This window comes from Crinia signifera, chromosome 1 (assembly GCF_055691185.1).
Source record: "Crinia signifera chromosome 1, ASM5569118v1, whole genome shotgun sequence".
Lineage (NCBI taxonomy): Eukaryota > Metazoa > Chordata > Amphibia > Anura > Myobatrachidae > Crinia > Crinia signifera.
Window position 1 is genome coordinate 257,661,071 of NC_139217.1, and position 26,831 is coordinate 257,687,901.

At 42.4% G+C, this 26,831-nt stretch overlaps 1 protein-coding gene across 2 annotated transcripts; it reads left to right on the forward strand.

Annotated features, from left to right (window-relative positions):
* The first annotated feature begins 3,068 nt into the window (after window positions 1-3,068).
* RNF126 (ring finger protein 126) lies at window positions 3,069-25,696 on the forward strand. Of its 2 annotated transcripts, none has more exons than XM_083181029.1 (9): window positions 3,069-3,214; window positions 4,125-4,180; window positions 4,620-4,677; window positions 4,771-5,009; window positions 5,979-6,047; window positions 13,219-13,288; window positions 13,425-13,514; window positions 15,611-15,726; window positions 25,037-25,173. In XM_083181029.1, the coding sequence occupies exons 1-8, from the start codon at window positions 3,140-3,142 to the stop codon at window positions 15,719-15,721; spliced, it is 768 nt and encodes a 255-aa protein (XP_083037155.1). In that variant the 5' UTR covers window positions 3,069-3,139; the 3' UTR covers window positions 15,722-15,726; window positions 25,037-25,173. The 2 variants fall into 2 exon arrangements, with proteins under 2 accessions (XP_083037155.1, XP_083037146.1); XM_083181020.1 differs by having other exon boundaries at window positions 3,070-3,214; window positions 13,425-13,518; window positions 25,037-25,696.
* The last annotated feature ends 1,135 nt before the right edge of the window (window positions 25,697-26,831 follow it).

Sequence of the window (26,831 nt, forward strand, 5' to 3'; positions counted from 1 at the left end):
ACCTGCAGGTTATCCCCTGCACCCTCTGGATTTTGTTTTTCTGTTAGTAGTTTGTTCTTTAAAAAGTAACGCGGAAGCCGCGGGTAGTGGCACCGCTGGTGTCTTGTGTCCCTGGTATCTTGTGGGAGTAAGAGACCAGGTGCGGTGCGAGACACACAAATTCCTGCGCCACACACTGGTGACCTCGAGCATGATTGAAGATCCGTCGCTGTCTGGAGAACATGGTGGTGCCTTTACCCAGGAGAACACGGATGTCCTGGAGCCTCCCGCTGCACAGGATGCCGCTGCCCTGGAGCCCCACCTCTGCCAATGAATAGAAGACCCGGCAGTGACTGCTGGTGACACTGGCCCTTATTCAGATCTGATCGCAGTACAAATTCGTTCTCAAAATGGGCAAAACCATGTGCCCTCCAGGTGCGGCAGATTTAACATGTGCAGAGAGAGTTAGATTTGTGTGAGTTATTTTGTTTCTGTGCAGGGTAAATACTGGCTGCATTATTTTTACACTGCAATTTAGATTTCAGTTTCAAAACACCCCACCCAAATGTAACTCTCTCTGCACATGTTACATCTGCCCCACCTGCAGTGCACATAGTTCTGCCCATTTTGAGAACAAATTTGTACTGCGATCAGATCTGAATAAGGGCCACTGCCAGATGTACACAGGCCGCTTGTACTGGGGGGTGGAGGAGGGGGATTATGAGAGAATAATACCCCTTTCAGACAGAAAAATCCCAAAAACCCAGGTATGTCCCGGATACAAAAACCCGGATAAGACAGCTAAAAGCTCTGACCTACTTTCACACAGCACTAAAAACCCCAGTATTTCCCGTGTCGACCCCTTTTACACAGAAGCCTGATTTTTGCAATATACTGTGTGTCATAAGAAAATTACAGTTTTAAAGGCACACAGAGATGAGGTCATGAAAAGTGGGTGGTGACTGCTCACTGCATTGCATTAACCATGGCATGACACAAGGATATGTTGTAAACAAGTTTTATTGTTTTTATATCATGCTAGGTATGTCACCTCACATGGCTGTCAGTATATTTGCAATGTTTGCGTACACTGTGGCATCTTTGTCTAAGTCATCTGTTTGCAGATCTTCTCCTCCCCTCTCACTGCCAGCAGCTCTCACCTTTTGCTCCTTCCAGTGGGCTATGCTGTCCTTTCTGCAGCTCCCTAATGACCTAAGGCCAGCCCCAGTGCCATACCCTCCCAGCCAATCAGAGAAGCCCATACTCACAACCAATCAGCCAGCACCCTACCAGGAGAGCCAATCAGTGCCTAACAATGTATAATAATCCCAAAAACCCATGTCACACCCTTTGAGACCCGGGTTTTTGGAATTCAAACCTGGGAAAACAACGGGTAAATTCCAGGCAAGCTATTTTAGACCCGGGTTGACCCTTTCAGATGGAAAAAAAAAAAAAAACGGGTTTACCCTCCTGGACCACGGTGATTCACATTTTTTTTCTGTCTGAAAGGGGTAAAAGTGATTCCTCTCCTGTGAATAGCCTCCCCTCCCTCTCACCACTCTCCTCTTTTCTCTCCACCCCATGTCACATCCCCCTTTTATCTTTTTCTTCTCCCGTCTCTTTTCTCTTGCCCTGTCTCTTTTATCTCCATGCCCTCTCACTCAGGGGCAGATTTATTAAGCTCGGTTAAGTGATAATGTCGCTGGTACTTTATCACCGGCCAATCAGCTCCTACCTGTGAAGTTACAGGCTTGGTTTGAAAAATGACAGGTGGGAACTGATTAGCCGGTGATAAAAAACAGACACTTTATCACTTCACCGAGCTTAATAAATCTGCCCCTCAGTCTCTTCACCACACCCTCTCTCACTCACACTTCCTGCCTCTCCTTCACACTCTGTCTCTCCCTTGCACCCTCTTTCACTCCCTGTCTCTTACTCCCATTGTCTCCACCCTCTCTGGCTTCCTGTCTCTTCCTCACACCCTATCTCACTTTCTGTCTCTTCCTCACACTCTCTCTTTCACTCCCTGTCTCTTCCTCACACTCTCTCTTTCACTCCCTGTCTCTTCCTCACACCCTCTCTCACTCCCTGCCAATCCATCACACCCGTTTTTACTCCCTCTCTCTCCTTTGCACCACCTCTTACTTCCTGCCAATCCATCACACCCTTTTTTACTTTGTCTCTTCCTCACACCCTTTTTTACTCCATCTCTTCCACGCACCCTCTCTTCCTCACACTCCCTCTCACTCCCTGTCTCTGCTTTGCACTATCTCTCACTTCCTGTCAACTATCACACCCTTTTTTACTCCCTGTCTCTTGCTCACACCCTCTCTCACTCCATGCTGCCCATACTTTTTGAACTAAATCAGGGTTTCCTACCCTCCTGGAATGGCCAGGAGGCTTCTGAAAATTAGGTTCCCCTGGAAAGGTGTGTAACCCTCCTGAAATGCGACTTTTCAGGGGAGGGGCTTAATATGCAAATCACACCATTTAGCCCTGCCCCCTCATCAAAGACCTGTGAATTGTGGGATTTGTTGTACTAGGGGAGGGGCTTGATAATATCTACATCAGGCCCCTGCCCCCTAAAGTGCTGCTGACAGGAGACTTTAAAAGTAGACAACCCTGAACTAGATTGCATCGCATCTAGTTAAAAATGCACAGTGCTTTAGTTTTTTAAACTCGATGCGATCTAGTTCAAAACGCATGGTGCGACCGTGCGCATCACATTGTGTATCAGCGGCATTACACACTCTCTGCCTCCCCTAGTGACAATTGTTGGGGGGGGCTTTCAAAAAACTTTGCTATTTTGTCCTCCACAAAGTTCTAGTTACGCCCCTGAACTAACATCCTGCATTAGTGCATTCAGCTCTAATTATTTCGGTCTATTTACATATAAGGAATTCATAAACTCTGATGTTTCATTTCTGTTGGTATAATTGCATTTCCCCCCTTTCTAACACAGCAGACAACACAGATAGATTACCCTGTGCCTGACCTCTTCCTGCCTCCGCTTCACCCGTGCTTCTGCTAATGACTGCACTGAACGAAGGACCCTTTATTTTCCGCGCTTTCAGTTAGACGTGCGATGTCCCTTCTCTCTCTCCGTCCGGCGGTCGCGGCGTGCTGACGTAGGCGTGCGTCATCTCCAGGGCAGCGGAAAATGGCGGAGGCTTTGCCAGAGGCCGGGCGGTATTTCTGTCATAACTGTTCAGTCGAGATCAAACCCCGTCTCCCGGTGAGAGGCATTGAACAGGGAAATAGGAGGTCCTAGGGGTTGGAGACCAGGAGCCAGTAGGCGCTGGGTGAGGGGAACCAGACATTCCTCGTTTACGGTTCCTGCCAGGCTGTCAGCTATGACTCCGGCATCCAGGCCGGTGACAGAGCCGCACGGGGGGCATGGAGGCGAGGGCTCCGTGGTGACCTATTCAGCAGTTATAAATATAGTGTCAGCATGCTGGGGGACCCTGTATTGCAGCGTGAGGCCGCCGCTAAGCACCTGCCAAGTCTGCCGGTGTTTAGGGAGGCGCACTATAGACCGTGTGAGGCGGTCCTCTCGGGGTCATGGCCTGTGTTTCCCCCTGTATGTACCGGGCCTCATCACATCTCCGCAGCAGCGCCAAGCTGAGTTTCTCACTATACAGTATGACCCATTAACAGTATGGTCAGTGAGGGGAAGGTGTTAATGAAAACAGCGAAGGACACTACAGGATTTTAGAAAATACTATTTTGAATATGAAATCTGCAATATTAGTCATTAGTAACTGGTTGACTTCTCCACCATAAAACAGTGGTTTAGGACAATTCAAGTAAAACACAAACTTTAAGCAAACAATACTGTTCCTAAGAATTTAAGCATGCAAGAAACCTATCTGTAACACTACTGTTATGGACCTATCATTTGCTGGATTGCTATCTCATGTAGCCAGTGTTGAGTGTTTATTACATTTCTTTGTACTCATTTCATCCATATTTTTCCCTTTGTTTCTATCCTGGCTCACACATGTGGTATTGTTTATACATCTCATCCTATTCTGACAGTAACTGAATGTTCTATTGCTATGTAGTACAAGTTTTCGAATAAAACTTATTACAGGTAACTCATTATACTAATATTTGCTAAACTGACCATATACTTTTCTTGGCAGGAGTATACATGCCCCAGATGTGAAGCTGGGTTCATTGAGGCACTCCCAGAAATAAGGTATCTGTTGGCTTTCTGTTCATATAATGCTAAACCACTATTAAGGGGTAAATCTACTAAAGTGAGAGGTGTTGCCCATACCATCCAATCAGATTCTAGCTATTATCTTCTAGAAAGTACTAGGTAAAACCCCTTGCAATTATACACAAAAATCCCAGTCTTTTACAAGTGAATGCCCATAATCTCGGTCTGATGGCTCTACCCGGAAATCTCGGGACCTGCAATCTTAAACTGGGTACACACTATATGATATGAAGCCAGACAAAGGATCCAGCACTAAAATACTGAACAATATAGTTCAGTGATGTCACCGGGACCCCTGACAATTGTTGTCTGCCTTGGTTGGTATTGGACAGATGACTATATCTCTGTAATTTTAAACTGCTCAACCCTAGGAAAGCAACAGGCATTGGTACAGTAGTTTGCTTTGTTTCTGTAGGAACACAGAAAACAGCAGCAGTACTTCTGCAACAGATCAGAACAGACATCCATTTGAGGTAGGCAACTTGCAAACATTCTTCCTGAATTTGTTTTGTAGTTAACTTGTTCTTTTGTTAACACCATATCTCCTAATCATTTGATTCCAAAAGAACCTGGAACCCACCCAATTCACATTGTCTCCTGGCTATGGCCAAGTTACTTTTGGAATCTTTAATGAAGGTCTGGAGTTCCCTATTTTTGGAGCAAGTGGACCTGGTGAAGAGAGCCGGGAAGGGGAGAACAGGAGAGACCAACAGTCACGGCAGAGATACAGTGCAAGACAGCCTCGTGCCAGACTGAGCACAAGACGGTCTGCTGGAAGAAGTGAGGGTGTTCCTACATTAGAAGGGTGAGGAGGAGCTGAACAAAGTTAGGGATGGGGTAGGGCTTGTCATAGTAATTTTTTTTTTTTTTTTTTTTTTTTTTTTTTTAACATTTTCGTAAGGAAATCTGTTTAGATTACAATGAGTTTCAGAGCTGCAATACAAGCCGAAATGTTTCTCATCTGAATTGAAGAATTATAGTTTCACAGTTAAAAGTATTTTCCATGCTTTCATCATAATCATATGAAAAAAATGCATACATCTTTTGTGAATGTGTTTTTATACATGAGGAAAAAATAATTATTACCCAATCCTAAAATGTTACAAATCTCACATGCGTAACAAATTTTACGTTATTGTATTGAACAAAAATAAGCCATTCTGAGAAACAACCATGTGTGAACCATGTTTTAGTAACTTGAATATTCATCTTGAGCAACAACTAAGCTCAAACACTAGCAAAACAAACGCAGAGATACTCTTCGTCAGGTTTCTCCTGGCACCAGTGCTGTCTCCTTGCTTTTAAGACAAATTCAACTTTTACATGTAGGGCTTGATCATGAAATAATTTAGTTCACTTGGTTAGTAGCCACTAATCTATGGAATCCGTATAAGTGTTCATACTTTGTCATATGTGGCCGCACACTTATTTATATATATATATATATATATATATATATATATATATATATATATATATATATACACACACAGAAGAAATCCATAAACATAGATATTCACAATGTGTATAAATATATGCTTTCTTTTGAGAAGGTTCTGCTCCTTCTTAATTTTTTTTTTTTAACTAAACATATGTAAATCAAAGTATATTTGTGCAAAAGAAAAAAAGCTAAAATGCATTGTTTGCATATTTCTAGTGATTAACACCAATAATTTCACTGTCTGTTCTCAATAAAGCTGTGCAGGTTCCGGACATGTAGAGCAGTACACAATCTTTGTGCTGAATGACCCTTTTTTTTTTTTTTTTTTAATAGGATCATACAACAGTTAGTCAATGGGATTATTGCACCTACTGCAATGCCAAACTTAGGACTGGGACCATGGCAAGTATAACCATATATTTCTCTGTCCCTATACCTCTCCTTTGTTGTTTTGTAAATGATGGTGACAATGATATATGTTTAATACAAATTACACTTTATAACATACAGGCTACATAGGATGATCTGCCAATATAACAAATAAGGTGCCACCCCATTAACTGAGGGTGTGAGCCAATCCCCAAGAAGTCTCAGCCAGAATTCCAGCACCAATCACAATGGCAGTGCCGGTATCCAGTATTTCAGCATTCTGAATGTGTTGGGTCACTGGTAAAGGTGGTGGGGGGGTTGTTGATGGTTGGCGGGAGGGTTAGGGCTTGTCACTAAGAAGTGGGTACGGTTAGGCTGCAAGAAATGAGGTTTAGGGTGGTGGAGGGAAGGTTAGCATACTTACAACCCCCGCCTCTCCTGGTCTTGGGATTCTGCACATCGGGATGCTGCTGTCACTCTTCTGACTCCTGGCATTCCATTCTGTTCTGCTTTCGGTTTTGGGGCAACAGTAATATGGCAGGTTGGTGGGTGGGGGTCATAATGCATATTTCATTACATTAACAACATCATACCATTTGCAGAATTAACTTTTGTTTTTCATTTAAGAAATGTGATAACCCCTCTTCAGTTCCTAGAATAATTGTGTTAAATTGCTGCGGAGAGGTCATAAAGGTTTCCCTTACAATCTTTGAAAATTGTAAATTTGTGTAAATTCTATACATTTTTATACAAAGTGATATAGTACAAGATCTTTTACTTCATGCTTGGCTATTTCATAATACTAGATCAGGATTTATTTGTTTTTAAATGCAAGAAACTTGTAGTCTTCAGTAAAAAATTGCGTTATATTACAACCTACTTTTATTTATCTTCATGTTTATTGACCTCTCTTCCCAATTTCTTGCTGCTGTTGCTCATCTTGGCTATACTTAAAAACAGAACAAGAAAGGTTGAAGATAAGTTGCTGATTCTTTTTTTGGTACTTAAGTTGCAAATACAGGTTCAGTATCCCTTATTCGGTACTCTTTACCTAGAACGGCGCCCATCGCGACCATCGTATGCACTAAAAAACGATCCCCATAGGGATCAATGTTAAAAGTGTGATTAGACGCGATTTTAGTGTTCAATGCCTCAATGGCCGCGATTTTTCCATAGGAAACAATGTTAAATGGGCCACAGAGCCCAAATAGTCACAGTAAAGTCTGAAATGGCCCCCACAATTGTTAACGCCACCCCACGATCAACGTCAACCCGAAGCGTGGCGAGCGTCGGCGGTACGCGTCCTCCGACCTTTTCATACCCCCACTATCCTCGTCGGCGTGGAGTTGAGAATAGAATAGTGTGGCGAGCGCAGCGAGCCACCGAGCCCGAAGCGTGGCGAGCGAACGCGGATACCTTCACAGGTAAACGCGTCCCTTCGCGGGCTTCACAGGTATCCGCGTCCCCTCGCGGGGCTCGCTGCGCTCGCCACGCTTCGGGCTCGGTGGCTCGCTGCGCTCGCCACACTATTTTATTCTCAACTCCACGCCAACGTGGATAGTGGGGGTATGAAAAGGTCGGAGGACGCGTACCGCCGCCCCTCGCGGGCTCGCCACGCTTCGGGTTGACGTTGATCGTGGGGTGGCGTTAACAATTGTGGGGGCCATTTCAGACTTCAAGGGCACTATTAGGGCTCTGTGGCCCATTTAACATTGTTTCCTATGGACAAATCGCGGGCATTGAGGCATTTAACACTAAAATCGCGTCCAATCACACTTTTAACATTGATCCCTATGGGAAATCGCGGGCATCGCGTCGCACCCGATTTTTTAGTGCATGCGATGGCCGCGATGCCCGCGATTTTTTACCCCCGATGACCGCGATGCCAATCGCGGGCGCCGTTCTAGGTAAAGAGTACCCCTTATTCAAAATGCTCGGAACCTCAAGCATATTGGATAAGGGATTTTTACTTTTTTTTTTTTTCCCTGCCCCTATTTTCATACTTACCAAGTCACCAATGTCCACGGCGGCCTTCAAGCTCTTCAGCGGTCCCAAGGGTGCATTGCGTGAGTTTGCAGGTGCGCCGGTGATGTCACTGGTGCACCCATGCAATGCACTCCTGGGACCGCTGAAGAAGCTCCTGAAGGCCACCGTGGACATCGTTCACTTGGTAAGTATGTAAAGAGGGGAAGGGTGGAAAAAAAAATCCCAAATATTCTAAAAATACACGGTTTTTGGGATATTTCGTATAAGCGCTCTCCAGATACAGGAGACTCTACCTGTAGTATTTTTTCTGTTTAACCAGATTTTAGCCATCTTTGCTAAATAAGTAGTAGGTTTTCCAGCATCGCATTATCGCCAAACCATTGAGCTTCTAACTACATGAAGGTCAGAAAACCATTCTCTGCAGTTCAGAAAAAGTAGATGAAAATAGTACAGAAGTGTTGCAGTAGTGTTGCAGTAGATTATGTCTTCTACCAGGTTTCTCTGTGGGGATGTGACTACTCACAGCTACTATTAATCTCATTTGTGGGACTGTTTTGTCACTATGGGACTTAGTCTCCTGAGTAAGATATAGTATGTGTGTGTATACTGCCACAGGACATATATATATGTATGGCATGTGTGATCGGAGAACTAAGAGTGTAAGGAGGAAGAAATGTTATTTCAGAGGTGATGACGCTGGGGAAAAAGTTTTGGTGAAAAGGAGTAGGGAAAAAAGGGTACTTGTTACCTAGCACGGCGCCCATCGCATGGCATTGTGTACCTTATTTAGTGGTGTGTGATGCGATTCTTGTACAATTAAATATCGCATGCCAGCAAATGGGATGCGATTTTTAATTGTACAAGCACCCATGCCATGAGATGTAACCCCCAGTATCCAGGCCATCCCGAAGCGTGGGGAGCCCCGCGAGGGGCCGCGGTACGTGTCCTCCGACCTTTTCATACCCCCACTATCCACGTCGGCATCCCCCCGCTATCCACGTCAGAGGACGCATACCGCCGACCCTCGCGGGGCTCCTCGCTGCGCTTGCCACGCTTCAGGATGGTGTGGATACTGGGGGTTACATCTCATTGTAAGAACCCATCACATCTCATGGCATGGGTGTTTGTACAATTAAAAATCAAATTGCATCGCATGCCGCAATATTCCAGGGGGATGCGATACGATGAGATTTTTAGGAGCCCATACAATGGAAATAGTGAGCGCTGTTCTAGGAAACAAGTACCGAAAAAAGTGTTGCTAGAGTGATGTGAGGGAAATTGTAACAATGGAAAGTTAATTTTCATAAGCAATTCATACCTTTCTTGTTCATGCAATTTGTTAATGTACTATTACTTTGGTTTTTTGACATGTGTTCAAGGGAAAGTAAATATATTTTTTATTAATAGCAGAAGGATGACTTTACTTTTGAGTGACACATTTCTATGATGCTGCTTTTGAGCAGAACACAAATGACAGGTTTTGGTCCATAGTTTAGCAGAAAAAATATTGGCATTGTAATCATTTGCTTTGTTTCGGAGTATTGTAGCAAATATTCTTTTGCATACTTGTTACCTACATTTACACCCTGGGCCAGTGTTTAAATTGTCCAGTATGGTGAAACTGTTTTCCCTAGGATGACAGTCAAATTATTATTATTGGATTAGTTTATTGTACACTACAGCATCCTCAAAGATACTTTATGAGCATTCGGAATTGTTAGCCTTCAGAAAACGACCATGTTATGGTGGGGAGATGCTCTGAAAGAAAGATTATTAGCCTTGGACTTTTAAGACCCCATTGCCAGTCCTCAAAAACCCATCAGAAAGCACCAGTGTAGTGTAACATGCCCATAGTAAATTAAGTAAGCACTTGTTCTTTGCTTACCTTTTTTAGTAGAAAGTCTCAGAAAAAAAGCTGGTTGGGGGACAAAACTTTGTTTTACAAGCTAATTAATGGGTTGCTTTAGGGACTTTTGGAGACTGACCTAGCCAGGTTATGTTTCGTAAGAATAGTAATCAAAATCACTTTGTGAAATGTCCTTGTTTAGGCAGCAGGGTGTTGTCAGCTGTGTTTGTGAAATGTAAAAATTATTGGCTAAAAAAAATAAAACAAACGAAAAACATATAAAATTGAATACTTTGGGGATATGCAATCCTCTGTCACTATTTCTGACGGGGGAAATAGCAGTGGGGCCCTATTCAATGCTGTCTTTACCGACCGCATTGAAGAGGGATCACGGCCGAACTACCCCGACTTTAAAAGCTGTCGGCTCATTCTGCTGATAATGGCTGTGGATTGTCACGATCCCTTTTCTCCGATCGGCAGGCGAGACATTGAATCCTTCCTGTAGATTTGCTGTCGGGCAAACCGCAAACTGGCCAGGATCACGGCTGTCGGGAGGGATCAACAGCCGTGATCCGGGATTGCATATTCCCCTTTGTTTTTACACTAGATCTATCCTTTTTTTTTTTTTCCTACGCTTGAGGAATTGGCCTGGTGCTTTTTTATCCCCCCCCCCCCCCCCCCCCAAATCTTTTATACATGATTTTTTTTTTTATAATGTTTATTTTCATATATGAATACATTAACACAATGTGAAATATCTATTTTCTAGTGTTTTATATGAGGTTAATTCAGAAAGTAGAGACATTTTGTATATTCCTGTGGCTCTGGTCATTCACCCTCAAGCGGTCTCACTAACCTGTATTTTAAGTTCTGTGTGAGTGGCATGATTGTTAAAATGAACCTTACAGGATAAAGGCCCTTATTCAGATCTGATCACAGTACACATTTATTCTAAAAATGGTCAAAACCATGCTGCACTGCAGGTGGGACAGATGTAATATGTACAGAGTGAGTTGGATTTGTGTGAGCTATTTTGTTTCTGTGCAGGGTAATAATTGTGAAGTCATGAGTGTTCTATTCTTGTATATATTCTTGAATATGCAAGTGAGACCTGTTGTCAATTAAAGCAGGTAAATTGTGTGAAATGTTCTATAATGGACCAACATACATGTATGGCTAAGGACACATGACTTGTCACAGCTTTGGGTGGGAGGTTTTCATTCATCCATCTATAGTCCGGACCTTGTTTCAAGCAATTTTCCCTACGCTCGAAGATCTTAAGTGGAGAATTTTAGAAGTGAGGAGTTGAAGCTTGCAGTCAACCACTGGTTCAGTGGACTGGAGGCAGCTGAATAGAAGGAGAAAATCAAATGGAGTAATAATAAGACTGCAGACAGACACTGAAAATTTGGTGAAGGGAGACCAGGCAATTGCAGAACATCTAAATAATTACTTTTGCTTCGTATTTACTATATAAGGAGAAGGGAAGGGGCCACAGTTAAGTTGCAAGGACAGTCATAAAATAAAGTAGATGGAAGTAAATTTACTAGGGAGAAAGTCCTAACAGAACTTTCAAGACTGAAAGTGGATAAATCAATGGGGCCAGACGGAGTGCATCCAAGGATACTAAAAGAACTAAAAGATGTGTTGGTAGCGCCATAAACAGATTTATTCAACAAGTCACTAGATACAGGTGTAGTTCCACTGCACAAAAGTGGAAGCAAAGAAGAAGCAAGTGACTACAGACCAGTGAGCCTTACATCAGTAGTAGGGAAATTAATGGAAACACTATTAAAATAAAGAATAGTGGAATATCTTAAATTAAACAATTTACAGGATCCAAAACAGCATGGTTTTACTGCAGGGAGATCATGCCAAACAAATCTTATTGACTTTTTTTTTACTCCGTGACCAAAATACTAGATGAAGGGGGGGGGGGGGGCTGTAGATGTGGCATATCTAGACTTTAGTAAGGCATTTGACACTGTCCCACATTGCAGGCTGCTAAATAAACTTGAAAGTGTGGGATTGGATTATAAAACAATTAAATGGATAAGAACCTGGTTGCAGGATAGGAAACAGACAGTTGTAGTAAATGGAGTGCATTCTATGGAGGGACATGTTACCAGTGGAGTACCCCAGGGATCTGTATTCGGACCAGTGCTCTTTAATATCTTTGTTAGTGACATTGCAACTGGTATTGAAGGAAAAGTATGCCTTTTTGCAGATGACAGACAGATATGCAACAGAGTAGACACACCAGGAGGGGTAAATCAAATGACTGATGATCTAGGTAAACTTGATAATTGGTCAAGAGCATGGCAACTACAGTTTAATGCTAAAAAATGCAACATTATGCACTTGGGACTCAAAAATCCAAAGGCTCAATATAGTATTAAGGGTACTATAATGGAAACTACTGAGGAGGAAAGAGATCTAGGAGTGACTTAAAGGCAGGAAAGCAATGTAGCAAAGCAATGAGGAAGGCTAGTCAGATGCTTGGTTGCATAGGGAGAGGAATCCGTAGCAGAAAAAAAGACGTAATAATGCCACTTTATAGGTCATTGGTACGGAATACTTTTTCCAGTTCTGGAGACCATATTTTCAAAAGGATATAAATACATTAGAGAGTGTACAAAGAAGGGTAACTAAAATGGTGCATGGCCTACATCACAAAACTTACCTGGAAAGACTAAAAGATATTAACATGTATAGTTTGGAGCAGAGAAGGGAAAGGGGGGACATGATAGAAATCTTCAAATATATCAAGGGTTTTCATCAAAGGAAAGCAGTAATAGAACACGAGGACATGCACTGAAACTGGAGGGAGGTAGGTTCAGGGGAAATGTTAGAAAGAATTACATCACAGAAAGGGTAGTGGATAAGTGGAATAGCCTCCCATCAGAGGTGGTAGAGGCTAAGACAGTAGAACAATTTAAACATGCTTGGGATAGGCATATGAATATCCTTACAAAGAAATAAGGATTAAAAAGGGTTGAGATTACCTGAAGGATAAATAAGGGGCAGACTAGATGGGCCAAATGGTTCTTATCTGCCGTCAAATTCTATGTTTCTATGTTTCTTTTTAATACACAAAGGGGGTTCTAAAGCTTGTGATTATGTGAAAAAATAGACAATTGCGTTTTTGCTTTCTTCTTTTTTTTTTTTTGGCCTTTATCTTCTGGATTATCCTTGTACATTGGTCTTTAAGCACATGACACACACACACACACACACACACACACACACACACATATTTTGTAGGCAGATGCTGCTATTTGAAATAGTTTGGCATAGAATAATGGACAGAGCATGTCCCAAAAAAGGACCCTGGTACTTTCTGTGACTGATTTACCATCCCTGCACACACAGGGGAGTACTTCATTCCAGTCCAATGGATTACGCTTGGGGAGCCAATGGTCTGGACACCATAATCACACAGGTATGTACGTGCTGCTTGTTTGTTGCATTATTTTGTGCATTTTAAATGTTTAAGGTTCTTTTTAGATAGTTGCTACAAAATGTTACCACAATTAATGGTTTTCAGACAATATTCCTATTCCTATCTCTCCTATTAGCTACTAAACCAATTTGAAAACACTGGTCCACCTCCAGCTGATAATGAAAAGATCCAGGCACTACCTACAGTCCAGATAACGGAGGAACATGTAGGTGAGTACAAATGTCACCTGTAGCATGCTGAGACACAAAAGACTGGGCGTCACATTATCAATGGATATACCACACACAGCCTGGTAGCCATTGATGGTGATGATGATTATTATGATTATCATTATTATGATGGTGATTATTACCATGTATGGCTGTGTGTGGTACAAATTATAATCAATTTCTGCCAGGCTGTGTACCATACTACACAACACTTTTGTTGGTAAGCTGCTCAATCAGAGGTGTGTCATTCAGGTGCCAAAAGGGAGGGGTAAATCTGGTTAGGAAAAAAAACAGTTTGTATCCCAATTGCACACTGAGTGAGAAAATAACTACATATTAATCAGATAATACAGAGATCTTGGTTGCATATATCTGCAGATATAGGGCTAAGCCCCCAGGCCGTACGTCAAGGCCTCTCTGTCACTGGGGGTCCCTAATACTGGGTATGGGTCTGGGGTGTGGGCCCCCAACATGCCGACACAGGCTGAGTACTCCAGGGCAGCACACAAATGAAAATTAGTAAGGGTTAATAAGAAGCACATAAGTGCTATGTAGGGAAGTGAAGGTGGGATTAAAATACAAAATATATACAATGTGATAGGAAAAATAAGAGTTAATAAAGTGTTAGGGTATGCTAACATGGAGCAGACCAGCCCTACCAACACAGGGGGCACCACATTCCCAAACCCATCCCATAAGCAATAACATTTATGTCTGGGCTTAATAGCCCAGTGTAAGGCCACATGATAATGGCTTATAACGTCTGAGAGCCAGCTAACCTGGAGATACCCCTGGCTTCTCCAATGGCACTCAGGTGTCAGCAATCCCTCCTAATGCTGACCCATCTATGCCTCTCAACTGCACAACACTTTTGTTGGTAAGCTGCTCAATTAGAGGTGTGTCATTCAGGTGCCAAAAGGGAGGGGTAAATCTGGTTAGGAAAAAAAAACAGTTTGTATCCCAATTGCACACTGAATGAGAAAATAACTACATATTACCCAGTATTAGGGACCCCCAGTGACAGAGAGGCCTTGAGTTACGGCCTGGGGGCTTAGCCCTATATCTGCAGATATGTGTACCATACTAGCAAGATATATCCTCAATTTCTGGGGATACAGTGTGTATTATAATTATGATTTCCTTCTTTTGAAATCAAGGGGGTAATGTTGGCGTATCTTCTATCTATGTTCGGGTAAAAGGTAAAAAAGTTCCCTGACCCCTGCTTTGGAGACTCTTTAAGTCCTAGAGCAAGTTAACGAAATAGAGCTAAACACACTAAAGCTTAAGTCCAGTATCCTCCCAGATATATGTAAATCTATATAGAATGTTGCCAAAAATGTTGTTTTATGTATCAATGTTTTGAGAAATGGCTGCCATTCTGAAATCATTTGTACACCTCCTGAAAATCCTGAAATTCGTTAATGCTGCCGTTCCTGTGAGTCTGGAAATGTGCGGCTACCATATTAAAGCGCTGTTCAGCATATGGCAAGATGCCCTATAAAATTCTAATTTAATCTACTCTGATTTAGTTGACTAAAGTGGACGTGTTGTGCTTGCTGCTCTTATCTGTTGCTGACAACCCATAATGGGTGTTTTTTTTTAAACTCCCGTCTTGTCAAGCTACGTTAGCATTTCATTTGGCAGATGATCTGTTTTGGCTGTCAGCCAGCCTTAGGGCAGCTATCATTTTGGGAAGTGCCCTGAGTTAGAGTCCAGCGTTTCTAGAACATTGTGTTACTTTAGAGCATATAGGGGCAGATGTATTAAGCCTGGAGAAGAGATAAACTGGAGATAACATGGAAGAGATAACGCACCAGCCAATCAGCTGTGTTTGAAATATGACAGTTGGGATCTGATTGGCTGGTGCGTTATCTCCTTCCACTTTATCTCCAGTTTATCTCTTCACCAGGCTTAATACATCTGCCCCATTAAGTGGTAAGAGCTGTTGCTTGTGCAGTAAATATTGATGTCATGCGCAATTGAGATCATGTCGCCTAAAAGCAAATGTTTTTTTCAGGTTTTACACCACTAAAAAATGTTTGTTGGAAATATTGCTGTATTGTTTGCTTATTGTTCCTATATCTGTCCCCAGGTTCTGGCTTGGAATGTCCAGTGTGTAAGGAGGATTATACAGTTGGAGAAAATGTGCGACAGCTTCCTTGCAATCACTTATTTCACAATGACTGTATCATACCGTGGTTAGAGCAGGTAAGTGTGTGGATTCAGGAAGACAGCTTACATCGGTACTTGTGTAGTTTCACGGCGCCACCGCGCGCACAGTGAAACTTGGCAGTCTGCCAGACTCTGTGTTTACTGTGCGCGTGCCGCTCTAGCTGTTCTCAGCGCAGCGCGTGGCTGCTTTCCTTATGTAATCTACGTTATCAGCATAGCGATGGGCAGCAGCAGTGCACCCAGCGCTGACAGGTCACTGTGGTACTTGTAGTTCTACAGTGAAATAGGCAGTCCTGCGCACCGCTGACAACCCGGCAATTTAGACTCCTCCGACAATTTAGAAGTCTAGATTTAGACGTCTAAATCCAGACTCCCTGCAAACCGCTAAGATGGGGGCATCTAAATTTAGACGGTAAAGCGTCTAAATTTAGTAGGGTCTAGGGGTACACTATTAAACCTGTTCACAATGACACTAGTCGACGTAACAGCTGTCGACCTTGTTAATTCCACTATCCACGCCAACCGGAAGCGTGGCGAGCGCAGTGAGCCCGCGAGGGGTGGCGGTACGCGTCCTATGACCTTTTCATACTCCCACTATCCACGTCGGTGTGGAGTTGATTTTATAAAGTGTGGCGAGCCACCGAGCCCGAAGCGTGGCGAGGGGACGCGGATACCTTCACAGGTATCCGCGTCCCCTCGCGGGCTTCACAGGTATCCGCGTCCCCTCGCGGGCTTCACAGGTATCAACTTGGGAAGTGCTGTAGCCATATAAATGTAGTTTAGATCGTAGAATTAGAGGCCAGCACAACCAAAATAAAGTCTCAAAAAAGCGTGATTTTTATTGGAGTAACTCCATAAAAAGGGGTAACAGGTGGACACACCAGATAAATACATTACACAGTCCAAGTACAGGCATTGCCATATTCATCAGAGGTACGCATGGTGGTCCACCTGGAAGATGCCCGACGGCCGTTTCGATGTGGTATCACCGTCCTCAGGAGCATGCTGAAATTCAGACTGGATTCTTTGGTGATGATTTGGCTTTGATTATGTGGCAATCTTTGAGATAGGACGCTTAAGAGTCTCTGAATTTCTTCCTTGTGTATAACCCCAGCATCCTTAGCTGTGTTGACAGTGCCATTTCAAAATGAGTTAGGGTGCCACCAGTGTTCCCTCTAAGCTGCGCGTGCGCACAGACATTACAACAGAGCACTTTATTGAGAGAGAAAAGATTTGTCATATGGTGGTGCACCATTCATAAGAAAATGAGTCATAAAATATGATATAAATCATAACGCGCTCTTTTTAAATCCTAACCAATAAAAGGTATATTTTATGACTCATTTTCTTATGAATGGTGCACCACCATATGACAAATCTTTTCTTTCTCAATAAAGTCTTCCAATATTGTCCGTGGTTGCACACCCCTAGAAATATAGGAATACGTACCTACAAGAGGGGGCCAACCTCAATTGACCTAATACTCACCTCCCTTCCTGTGCAACAGATCCGCAAGCCCTGACCTACATATTACAACAGAGCACACAAAGCAGCAGTGGTCCCTTTTTGCAGTTGTGGACTCAATTAATGTGTGTTTCACCCTTAACTACATTGTGTGCTGTGTTTTGAATGTTTAGCTGTTTAATATCATTTTGAAGTAAAGTTAATATAAATGCTGAACGTTATTTTCCAGTTATATATGTGACGCACAAAAATTAAAATTTCCTTCCAAAGTTGCAAAGCCAAAATCTTTTGTCCGCACACAGCCTTCGTAAAATTAGAGGGAACATTGGTGCCCACCATAGCCTAGTGTGGGTAGTGCTGGGTGGGTTGGAAGGCACTCATACAGACTTAAGTGGAGTGGAGCTCTGTGGCTTCCAGTAAGGTGTTTTTTTTTTTTTTATAATGGTTTCCTTGTCTAGCGGATGGATGGTGCCATCTTACATGGTATTTCGCCAGTGGAAATCTGTACACAGGAACCCCCGTGAACATTTTTCCTGCACTGTTGATGATGCTCTTCAGGGAAGGAAACCCTAGACCTTTGCAGTGGTACCCAAGTAACTCAGCTGCAAATAGCTCAGAGCTGTTCACAGATCTCCTCATTGCTGAACTTGTGAATTAAGCCAAATACAAATCTGCAGATCACTGTGGCTCAGGTAAACACTCTGATCCCCATGGTTCATGGTGCAGCCCATGTACACTTTTTTTTTTTTTTTAGCTTAATATGTACTTTCTTCAAAGGGGTAGGTGTCCGGCATCTCCATTTTTAAGCAGCTGATATGATGTGACCTATTGATCCAACTGATGTGTGAAGCAGTTTTCAGCTAATGCTCCTGCATGCACACTTATTGAGCTAGTAAGCCCGCTCGAAGCAAGTGCTTTGAAAGCTAGTCTGCTGCCTCTGTGCATGTGTGAGAGCGAACGATGTAGTTTCACTTGCTGCCAACAGATGGCAGTGTTTTGGAAACACATAAATGGACACTAGACATATATACTGTAGATGATTGGCTCCATAATTGCATAGGTTTTAACCCAGCTTATGCTTCTGTGTCAGTGATCTGGAGCTCACTTCCTACTCCTGGCAAGGTCCTCTGCTGAGAGCATAATTTATGTGTAAGAGTTTGGCAGCAATATAATGTATAGCAGAATAGATGATATGTATGTGTCTGGTTGAGTACAGTTGGCCTTAGAGGGCTTTTAGTGTTTCGTCCTATAACCGTTTTAGCTTCTAGTTCAGTGTGGTCATCTGGCTGTTTAAATCAGGATTGGTAGGCAGTCACTTCAGCGTGCCGGCACAGTAGTCTTCCCAATGGAGCCTACACACACACAGTGATTTTGTCAGCTAGATTGCTCAGCATACAGTGCTGCACCAGCGATGTGTGCTAAGTGATCTGTAACTGCCCATGTTCTCCATAGAGAGAACATTGGCAATGACTAGATTTATACCATATGCATTACTGACATCTCTCGGCGATAGCCCTACACACACAGTGATGTGTGCTTAATTTCAGATCATTTAAAAAAAAAAAAATAGGCCAAAATCGCTCCGTGTGTATGTTCCATAAGGTTTGTTTTCTCTCTCTAATTTCCTTCTTGCTGGTCAGGTTTACAGTTGTAAACAATAGTGAGTGGTGGTTGTTTTTTTTTTTTTTTTTGGGCTGAGCATTTCACATATTCCACAGCTGTCTGTATTTCTAAGTCAAATCTGTCATTTGTGCACCTGAGACCAGTGTGCAATTCAAAGAAAATAACAGACCTGAAGCACCCACTCAGAGCAGGGATTACATGTTTAGTAGCAAGGACATTATTTCTCTGGTAATCTGTAGGGGACATCTGTCAACACTGGGTATAGGTGGCTAAACTGGAGTATGGGCACCAAATGGCTAAGTCTAAACTCCCAGCAGCCCAGGATCCCTTTCCCCTATACCCCGCTTCAGCCTAGATGTTCTGTTTAGTTTGGTGCTAGCAAGAAGATAGCACTGGTTTTCAGGGACTGCTTTTAAGCATTCTCAGTTTATTTTTTTGTTACTCTCCCGAGATAGCAGTCTACATCCTATTGTATGCACTTACTGCCACACCAACAAGCACCAGCAACTTGGTCAGTGACCGCAGCAGGGCTTCTTAGCGCACACCTTTTTGAACCATGTGACACTGTTCATTTCTCTGAGGGAGCCACACACCTATAACAGCTATCCCTGTCAATGAGGGAGACCACCTATGATACATGCAGTGGGGACCAAAGTTGTCTCCAGATCAGCAGGATTTTTTTTCTGGCAACATGGCATTATATAGTGGCACTTGTAGGCTTTGGGTCAAGTTTAAAAGGGCAATTTGGCTTTCTCTTTTGGCCCCTTCACAGCTGGATTCATGCAATAGGGCAGGGCTCCTCAAACCTTTTTAATCATGGTGCCCTAGGGTACCAGAATTTTTTTCCACAGCACCCCTAGGTTAATAGTTTCTTATTGAGAAATATTTATACTTTTTAAATTGTGTTTAGAGGTCATACTTTGGGTCAGTTATGTGATGAGAAACAGGATTTGCTTCTGTTTGTCCACATATTGTATAATGGGAAGCCACTAAAACTAGTTGTGACTACATTGACCAATTTAGATTTTAATAACTTTTCCCTTGCAAGTGTCCAAAGGCACCCAGTTTGGGGACCACTGCCACACTGCTTGTTTATCCATGCTGTCCTCAATCCTAGTCTTTTTCTGCAATGCCTGCCACTGTACAGCGCCTAATAGAAGCACAGGTTCCTTGTCTTCCTGTATACCTTACTCTCCTGCTCAGGTTGTACATAGTTCCTAAAGCAGCCCATACACGCTGCTATGAGGGCGTGCTTTCCGTGCTGTACTAGCACGGATCACATTGCATTGCATAACCTGTGAATGCGTTGTGCATGCAATGTGATGAAACCGAAGTACAAAAAGTATGTGCAAGCACATACTTTTTGTACTGTGCGATGAGGTGCCGCGGGAGCGCGCACCTCAAAGCACACATCGGAACAGCACTCATAGCAGCGTGTATGGGCAGCATAACTCCCCTGTTCGGCTTGGTTGGTTGAGCACTGATTGCTTATTGAATGTTCTGTGTGATTGTAGTAGTGTATACAGATGCGTTCACATAAATCTGTTTTCCGTGGGCTACAAGTCACATTACACATAATGGGAGAGCATGGGACCTTTTTTTTTTTTTTTACAATAACACAAAACGGTCATACTCAGACACTGTGCTATAGAGTCACGCCATGGCATGGTGCAACTAGCAGAGCTGTTTAACAAGCAAGGAGAAGCAAAAAATGTTGTCTCATTGAAATTTTCTACACTTTTTGATGTGTGTTTTTGTATGTCCATGTTCTAACCACTTTATTTTAAAATAATAAATTAAGTTACAATTTAAATGTTAGATTATTCATCACAAGCTTCCTCTTAAAAAAAAGAAAAGTACTCTACTTTTTTTTTTTGCTTTGTACAAATATTTTTTTTTTTTGCTTTGTACAGATATTTTTACTCTCCAGGGAGCACCTCCACCGGAGTAATTGATACGGCTGTATTTTAAATCTATTAATGTGAATCTAGGTAATATTTTTCATCCGTAACAAATATTATCCTACCTAAATACCCAATTAGTTGCCACCAGTGCAGGTTAGTCTCTTTAGAACTTTACACAAGCGCCTTATTCCATGGCAAGGGGTGGCGCGTACTGCACCAGAAACTGCTCTGATGAGTGGCTCCATCTGTAGTACAGATCTGTAATATATAGATATATATCTATTTATATCTCTCATACTGGAAAAAACTGAATTGTATGGTCTAAACAAATAGTGCATTGTGTATATAGAAACCTAGAATTTGATGGCAGCTAAGAACCATTTGGCCGATCTAGTCTTCCCCCTTTTTTAACCATATTGTTAACTCAAAGCCTATTTGATCCTTCTTTTGTATTTTGTAAGACTATCCTTATGTCTATACCATGTATGTTTAAAATTCTCTACTGTTTTAACCCTTTTAGTGCCAAGTGAATTTGTCAAAATTGGTGTGAAAATTGCCAAGAAACTATTTTGATTCATCATAATGACCTGTATTTTCTTTATATATGAAATATAACATTTTTCTTCACATTTGTTTTATTTCAATTTATGCAACAAATTTGAGCGACTATGGCATTTTTTTTAGCAGATATTTTGCATATCTCACAGTTATGTTGTGCATTTCTCACAGATGTTGGCACTCAAAGGGTTAAGGCCACCATCCACTAGTGCGATATGGCCACTCTTTATACGATTTCAACGCATTGCTGCAACGGTTCGCTTAAAAAGGGACACATCGCATGTCAATTTCCTGCAATTGCGATGTTAGTCACGTTCCCATGCACTTCACATCGCAAATCCTACGGACTGCCATGAATATTAATGGCAGTCCATTGCCCTTGCTGGGGTCGCAAAAAGAAATGCATACAATGTATCCTATGCTATCCTGCCTTCTGGCAGTTACCGGATGAGTTGCCGGGGTATCGCATGTGAGGTACCACATGGTACCGCTCCCTAGTTGGTGGGGGGGGGGGGCCTATAGCCTCTACAACCTCTGATGGAAGGCTACTACACTTGTCCACTGGCCTTTCTGTTAAGTCATTTTTCCTCAGATTTTCCCCTGACCCTCCCTCTTCTTGTGTGTAGTGTATTTTAGCCCAGGGAACTCACTGTTACAAAATGATTGGGTCCCCGGGGGCCGACAGTGGGGGTCCCCAGGGATGCTCTATGCTGCTGACCAGTTGTGAAACGTGAGAGGACTTCAGCTCTTGCCCTCTCACCCCCTTTCTTCTCAATTCTCCCCCAAGCCCTAACCCCACACCTCACCCTTCTCCCCTCTCTTTCACTTCCTCTGCTTGGTCTCCACTCCCCCCTCTCCTCTGCTCTCTTCCCTGCCATCTTTCAACCCTCTCATTCCCCCTGGCTCATCTTTAATGTTGTGTACACACGGTGAGATTTGGCATTAGATTTTGAGTATATAGTCAAAATCGTATGCAGATCGCACAGGTGTTTTAACTTGCGCACCCGATGCGTGCTCCCGTGACAGCACAAAAATGAAACACAGATAGACATTGCAGCAATGACTATATAGTGCAAATCTAATGCTGATTGTATGAACTGTATGTAAAAAGTACAGAGATAGCAAAGATTGGATAGCACTCGACTCTATTAAGTCAAATAGCAAGGGGATCTCACCATAACACTCTCCCTGCCCCTAGTCTCCTATCTTTCTTCTTCCCACCTCTTTCCTCCCTCTGACAGTTTCTCCCTCTCTCTCTACCTGACACCCTCATTCCGTCTTTAACCCCTTTTTCTCTTACACTCTCTCTCTTTCTTTCCCAGACACCACCTCTATCCCAGTCTCTCCCCCATGCTCTCCAACACTCACTCTTGCACCTATATTTTTCCTCTCTCTCTCCCTGAAATTCTTACTCCTGCTCCTAACTTCATCACTCTTTTGCTCTTCCCCCTTTCTGACACCTTAACTATCATACCTCTTTTTCTCTCACTCCCTCTTTCTTTATCATCCATCTGGGATATTGGGGATTTCATCATAAGGGATGGGAGATGAGAGGTAGACAGGCACATAGAAGCTCTTTCACTGGGTGTACTGGCTCCTCCCCTCTACTTCCTCCCACATGACCAGTTAAAGAAAATGTGCTCACTATGAAGCTCCAGGGTTTTTTCTTCAGTTTAATTTCATTATTATTTTGGGTCTGGTGTGTGGGTGCAGTCTTCTTGGTTTGAACCCCTGAATTCAGTGGAGTTAACATTCTTGACGTGGAAGACAGCTGTTCTGTTAGCTTTGGCTTCAGCACGGAGGGTGTCAGAGCTGGGCGCTCTGTCTTGCAAGAGGCTCAGAACGAACCCACGGTTTCTTCCAAAGGTTGTTTCGGTCTTTCATTTGAACCAGCCTATTGTGGTTCCAGCAGGTGGGCCTCACTCGGAGATCCCTGCTACGTTGGATGTGGCTTGGGCTCTCACGTTGTACGACCAGAGGACGGCTAGGCTACGGAAAAAAGATTCTGTCTTTGTTCTGTACGATGCCCAGAAAAAAGGTTATCCGGCCTCAAAGCAATCTATTGCTCACTGGCTTTGTACTGCTATCAAACAGGCCTATTCTGTGGCTGGCCTGCCTGGCCCTGATAATGTTAGGGCTCATTCTACCAGGGCAGTGAGTAGAATGAGCCCTAACATTGCCCGGGGTGTTTCGGCTCTGCAGCTATGTAGGGCAGCTACATGGTCGAGCCAACATACATTTGTCAAATTTTATAAATTTGACACCATTGCCAAAGAGGACATTCTGTTTGGGTATGCGGTGCTGCAGCAGTTTCTGCACGTTCCCGTTCGTCCTTGAATCTTGGGTATAATTCCCTTACGTTATGATATCCCCAATATCCCATATGGATGATAGATAAAATAGGATTTTAGTACCTACTGGTAAATCCTTTTCTCGGAGTCCATATGGGATGTTAGGGGCCCACCTCAGTGCGAGATCTTGCTGCCTTGTTGATCCTGAATAATGTATCCTGTTACTGTTATCTTGAATTACAGTTATACTGTTTCTTGACTTCAGTTATATTGCCAATCTTGTTCTTGGCCATTGTTGTGTTATGGGTGTGCTGGTTGCATGTCACCACTTTACTACATTTATATGTTAACACATAGTTCTATCCTTTTCTCGCATACTTCCATTCCTTCGGGCACAGTTTTCATGTTAACTGGTCATGTGGGAGGAAGTAGAGGGGAGGAGCCAGTACACCCAGTGAAAGAGCTTCTATGTCCTTGTCTCCTGCGGATACCTCTCTTCTCCCATACGTTATGATGAAATCCCCAATAACCCATATGGACTCAGAGAAAAGGATTTACCGGTAGCTATTAAAATCCTATTTTTTCCATGAAGCCCCATCTCACAGACCACTTTCCCTCCCTCTTTCTTGCCTCTCTCTTTCCTGCTCTGTTTCCCCAATACACTCTTTGACTCTCACTCCAATCACTCTTCTGATCCCCCTAGAAGTATTGTAGTGGGTGAGAGGGTAAACTCAAAACCATAATTTGTGATAGGACCCCAAGTTTTTAAAGTGAGGGGCCACTGAGTGAGATCAGAGTGTGTTTGTGTGTCTATATAGATAGATATATAGAGATAGATATATGTGAATATATAATATGCAAGGTACAGCATGTATAAACTGTTGTAATTTTATTGTTTTATATTTTTGGGTGTTTGAATGTTCGTGTATTCGTAACAGTTACACTGACTTTTATTGTGTGAGTTTTATTTAATATCTTGCACATAAGTGATAAAGCTAATTGTGGTCAACCCGCAGTTTCCCAGATGGTTGGGAACTGTGCATGAGCAGAATGTGTCCTGCACAGAATAGCCAATGCCTTTGCTTGATTGGAGTTCCGGGGGCGGGGATGGCCGGCAGGCATTTCTAGAAACTGAGCTCTCACACACATTTTACTGGAATGGCAGGCACAGTTTCTTTGGCTTTGCAAGCCATCCTGTGACAGTCAAACTGAGTAAGGACAGACTCTGCCTGCAGTTGTAGAGGAGTGGAATGTTCACCTTAAACTACAATGGTATGCACCGCCTCCTGCATTTGCATTGCTAAGAATCGCATATACTATCTTATATGATACTTAATGAATCAGTACCTTAGAGCAAATTGTTGCTGATATTGAAAGTTGAGGAGTTTCAAGACCTTTGTAAAGGATAAAGTCTCTCTTTATCACTTAACAGTTAATGTTTATAAATTGGGTATACAGTTCAGAAATATTCTTACATCATATAATGCATTTTTTTCCTTTTTCCAGCATGATACATGTCCTGTGTGTAGGAAAAGTCTTAGTGGTCAGAACACAGCTACCAATCCCCCAGGACTAACGGACATGAATTTTTCTGCCTCGTCTGCATCTTCCTCATCCTCGACGTCCCCCACTGATGAAAATAACTCTGCCAATAATTCCTGAGTACCAGAGACCGGGTGGGTTGGGAGCAGTTGCCGGGCACCCGCTCCTTGTGTTGCCCCCTCATCTGCTGCTTTCTCAACACTGCATTTAGAGCCGAAGCGATCCCTTCATACGGGATTCTGAAAATGACACTTTAAGGCTCCTGGGGGTTGAATATGAGTGTCGATCTCTTCCTCCTTCCCAAGTGGAGCAGCTGGGAACCAAACTTTCATCAACTTTATTTTTATTTTATTTTTTTTCCCTTCCCTAAAGTGTGACATCTAGCTCCAGAAGACAGAGTGGGTGTGGATTTTTTTATTTTTATTTATATATGGATATTTTTATTTTCTCCTTTTTTTTTTTTTTTTTTCTTTTTAAAAAGGTTTGGCTTCCTCTTTTAAAATACAGAGGTGCGGTAACTCCTTTTTTTTTATCATTTTTTTATTTTTTAAATGCTTTAATGGTTTTAATCTTTAAATTAAACATGTATGATTGATACTGCTCCTGGTGTGAGCAGTTACTGCACTTTGTTTACAGGATGTGTTTTTGTCCCAAGGTTTGATAGCTATACCTGTAGAATGTGCCATCCTTCTCACATCCGTTAGTCTCCTATAACTTATGCAGTAGTTTACTTATGAGTGGTGTATGTTCTGTTTCATCATTCAGAGTGTGATATTTATTCCATTCTGAGTCCATCTACTTTACATAGGATTCCTTTCCTTGGTTTTCTATAACTTTCAAGTAGGCTGCCTATTGCTACCACTATAAAATCAAATCTATGTATTGCACAAGAATGCCTAGTTAGTGGTGGTCTAGATTTAGTGAGTATGACATTATACATTTATCTGAAGTCTGCAGTTTGTCCTAATCCCCAGGTATGCTTACACAGGTATGGCATGGAATTGATCTCCAGATAGCAATAAAATAATGTTTATAATTTAAGATCCATTTCTCCCAATCAAAGGATACTGTTTATATGATCCTTGATGTAGGCCTCATTGTCAGCAGAATTTAAATGACAAGGAATATGCCGAATAATGCATGTGATGACTACTGCTCTCCATTTGTGTCTCCATTTTTTTTCAGTGCCAACATGTCCATTGTGATACTATCTAACAGAAGAGTAGGAGTTGTATCCATTCACCTCAGTTTTTCCTGCTGCACAGTAGAAAGGTGCTGATCTGTAGGAATGTATCTTCTCCTCCTCTGCCGGGCGTTCTGCACAAATCATTTATGGTTTATTTATTTGGTATTTAGTCAGGCTTACAGTGGTGCAGTTCAGCTTGTTCCCAGAAATGTTACTGCACAGCACAAGATCTTGGCTCTACAGCTGTGCTGGGAGGCCACCTGGTTTTTTTTTTTTACACATAATCCCAAAATTCTGCGGCTTCAACATTTCTGCTTCTAATGAAGGTGAAATGAATGGTTAAGCTATTCGCTATAGCCAGCACATTATATAAAAAGCAACACATCAAATATTTAAATTTATTCAAAATAATAATTCATCCTTTTTACTATATATAATTCACATTAACATATACATCCTACAGCTAAATATTATTACTGTTCAGTCAACAGTTTAGTAGTCCTTATAAATATTGACCTTAGATTACCTCCATTCTAGTGCATTAAAATGTATTAGTCGTTATAGATGTTCTTT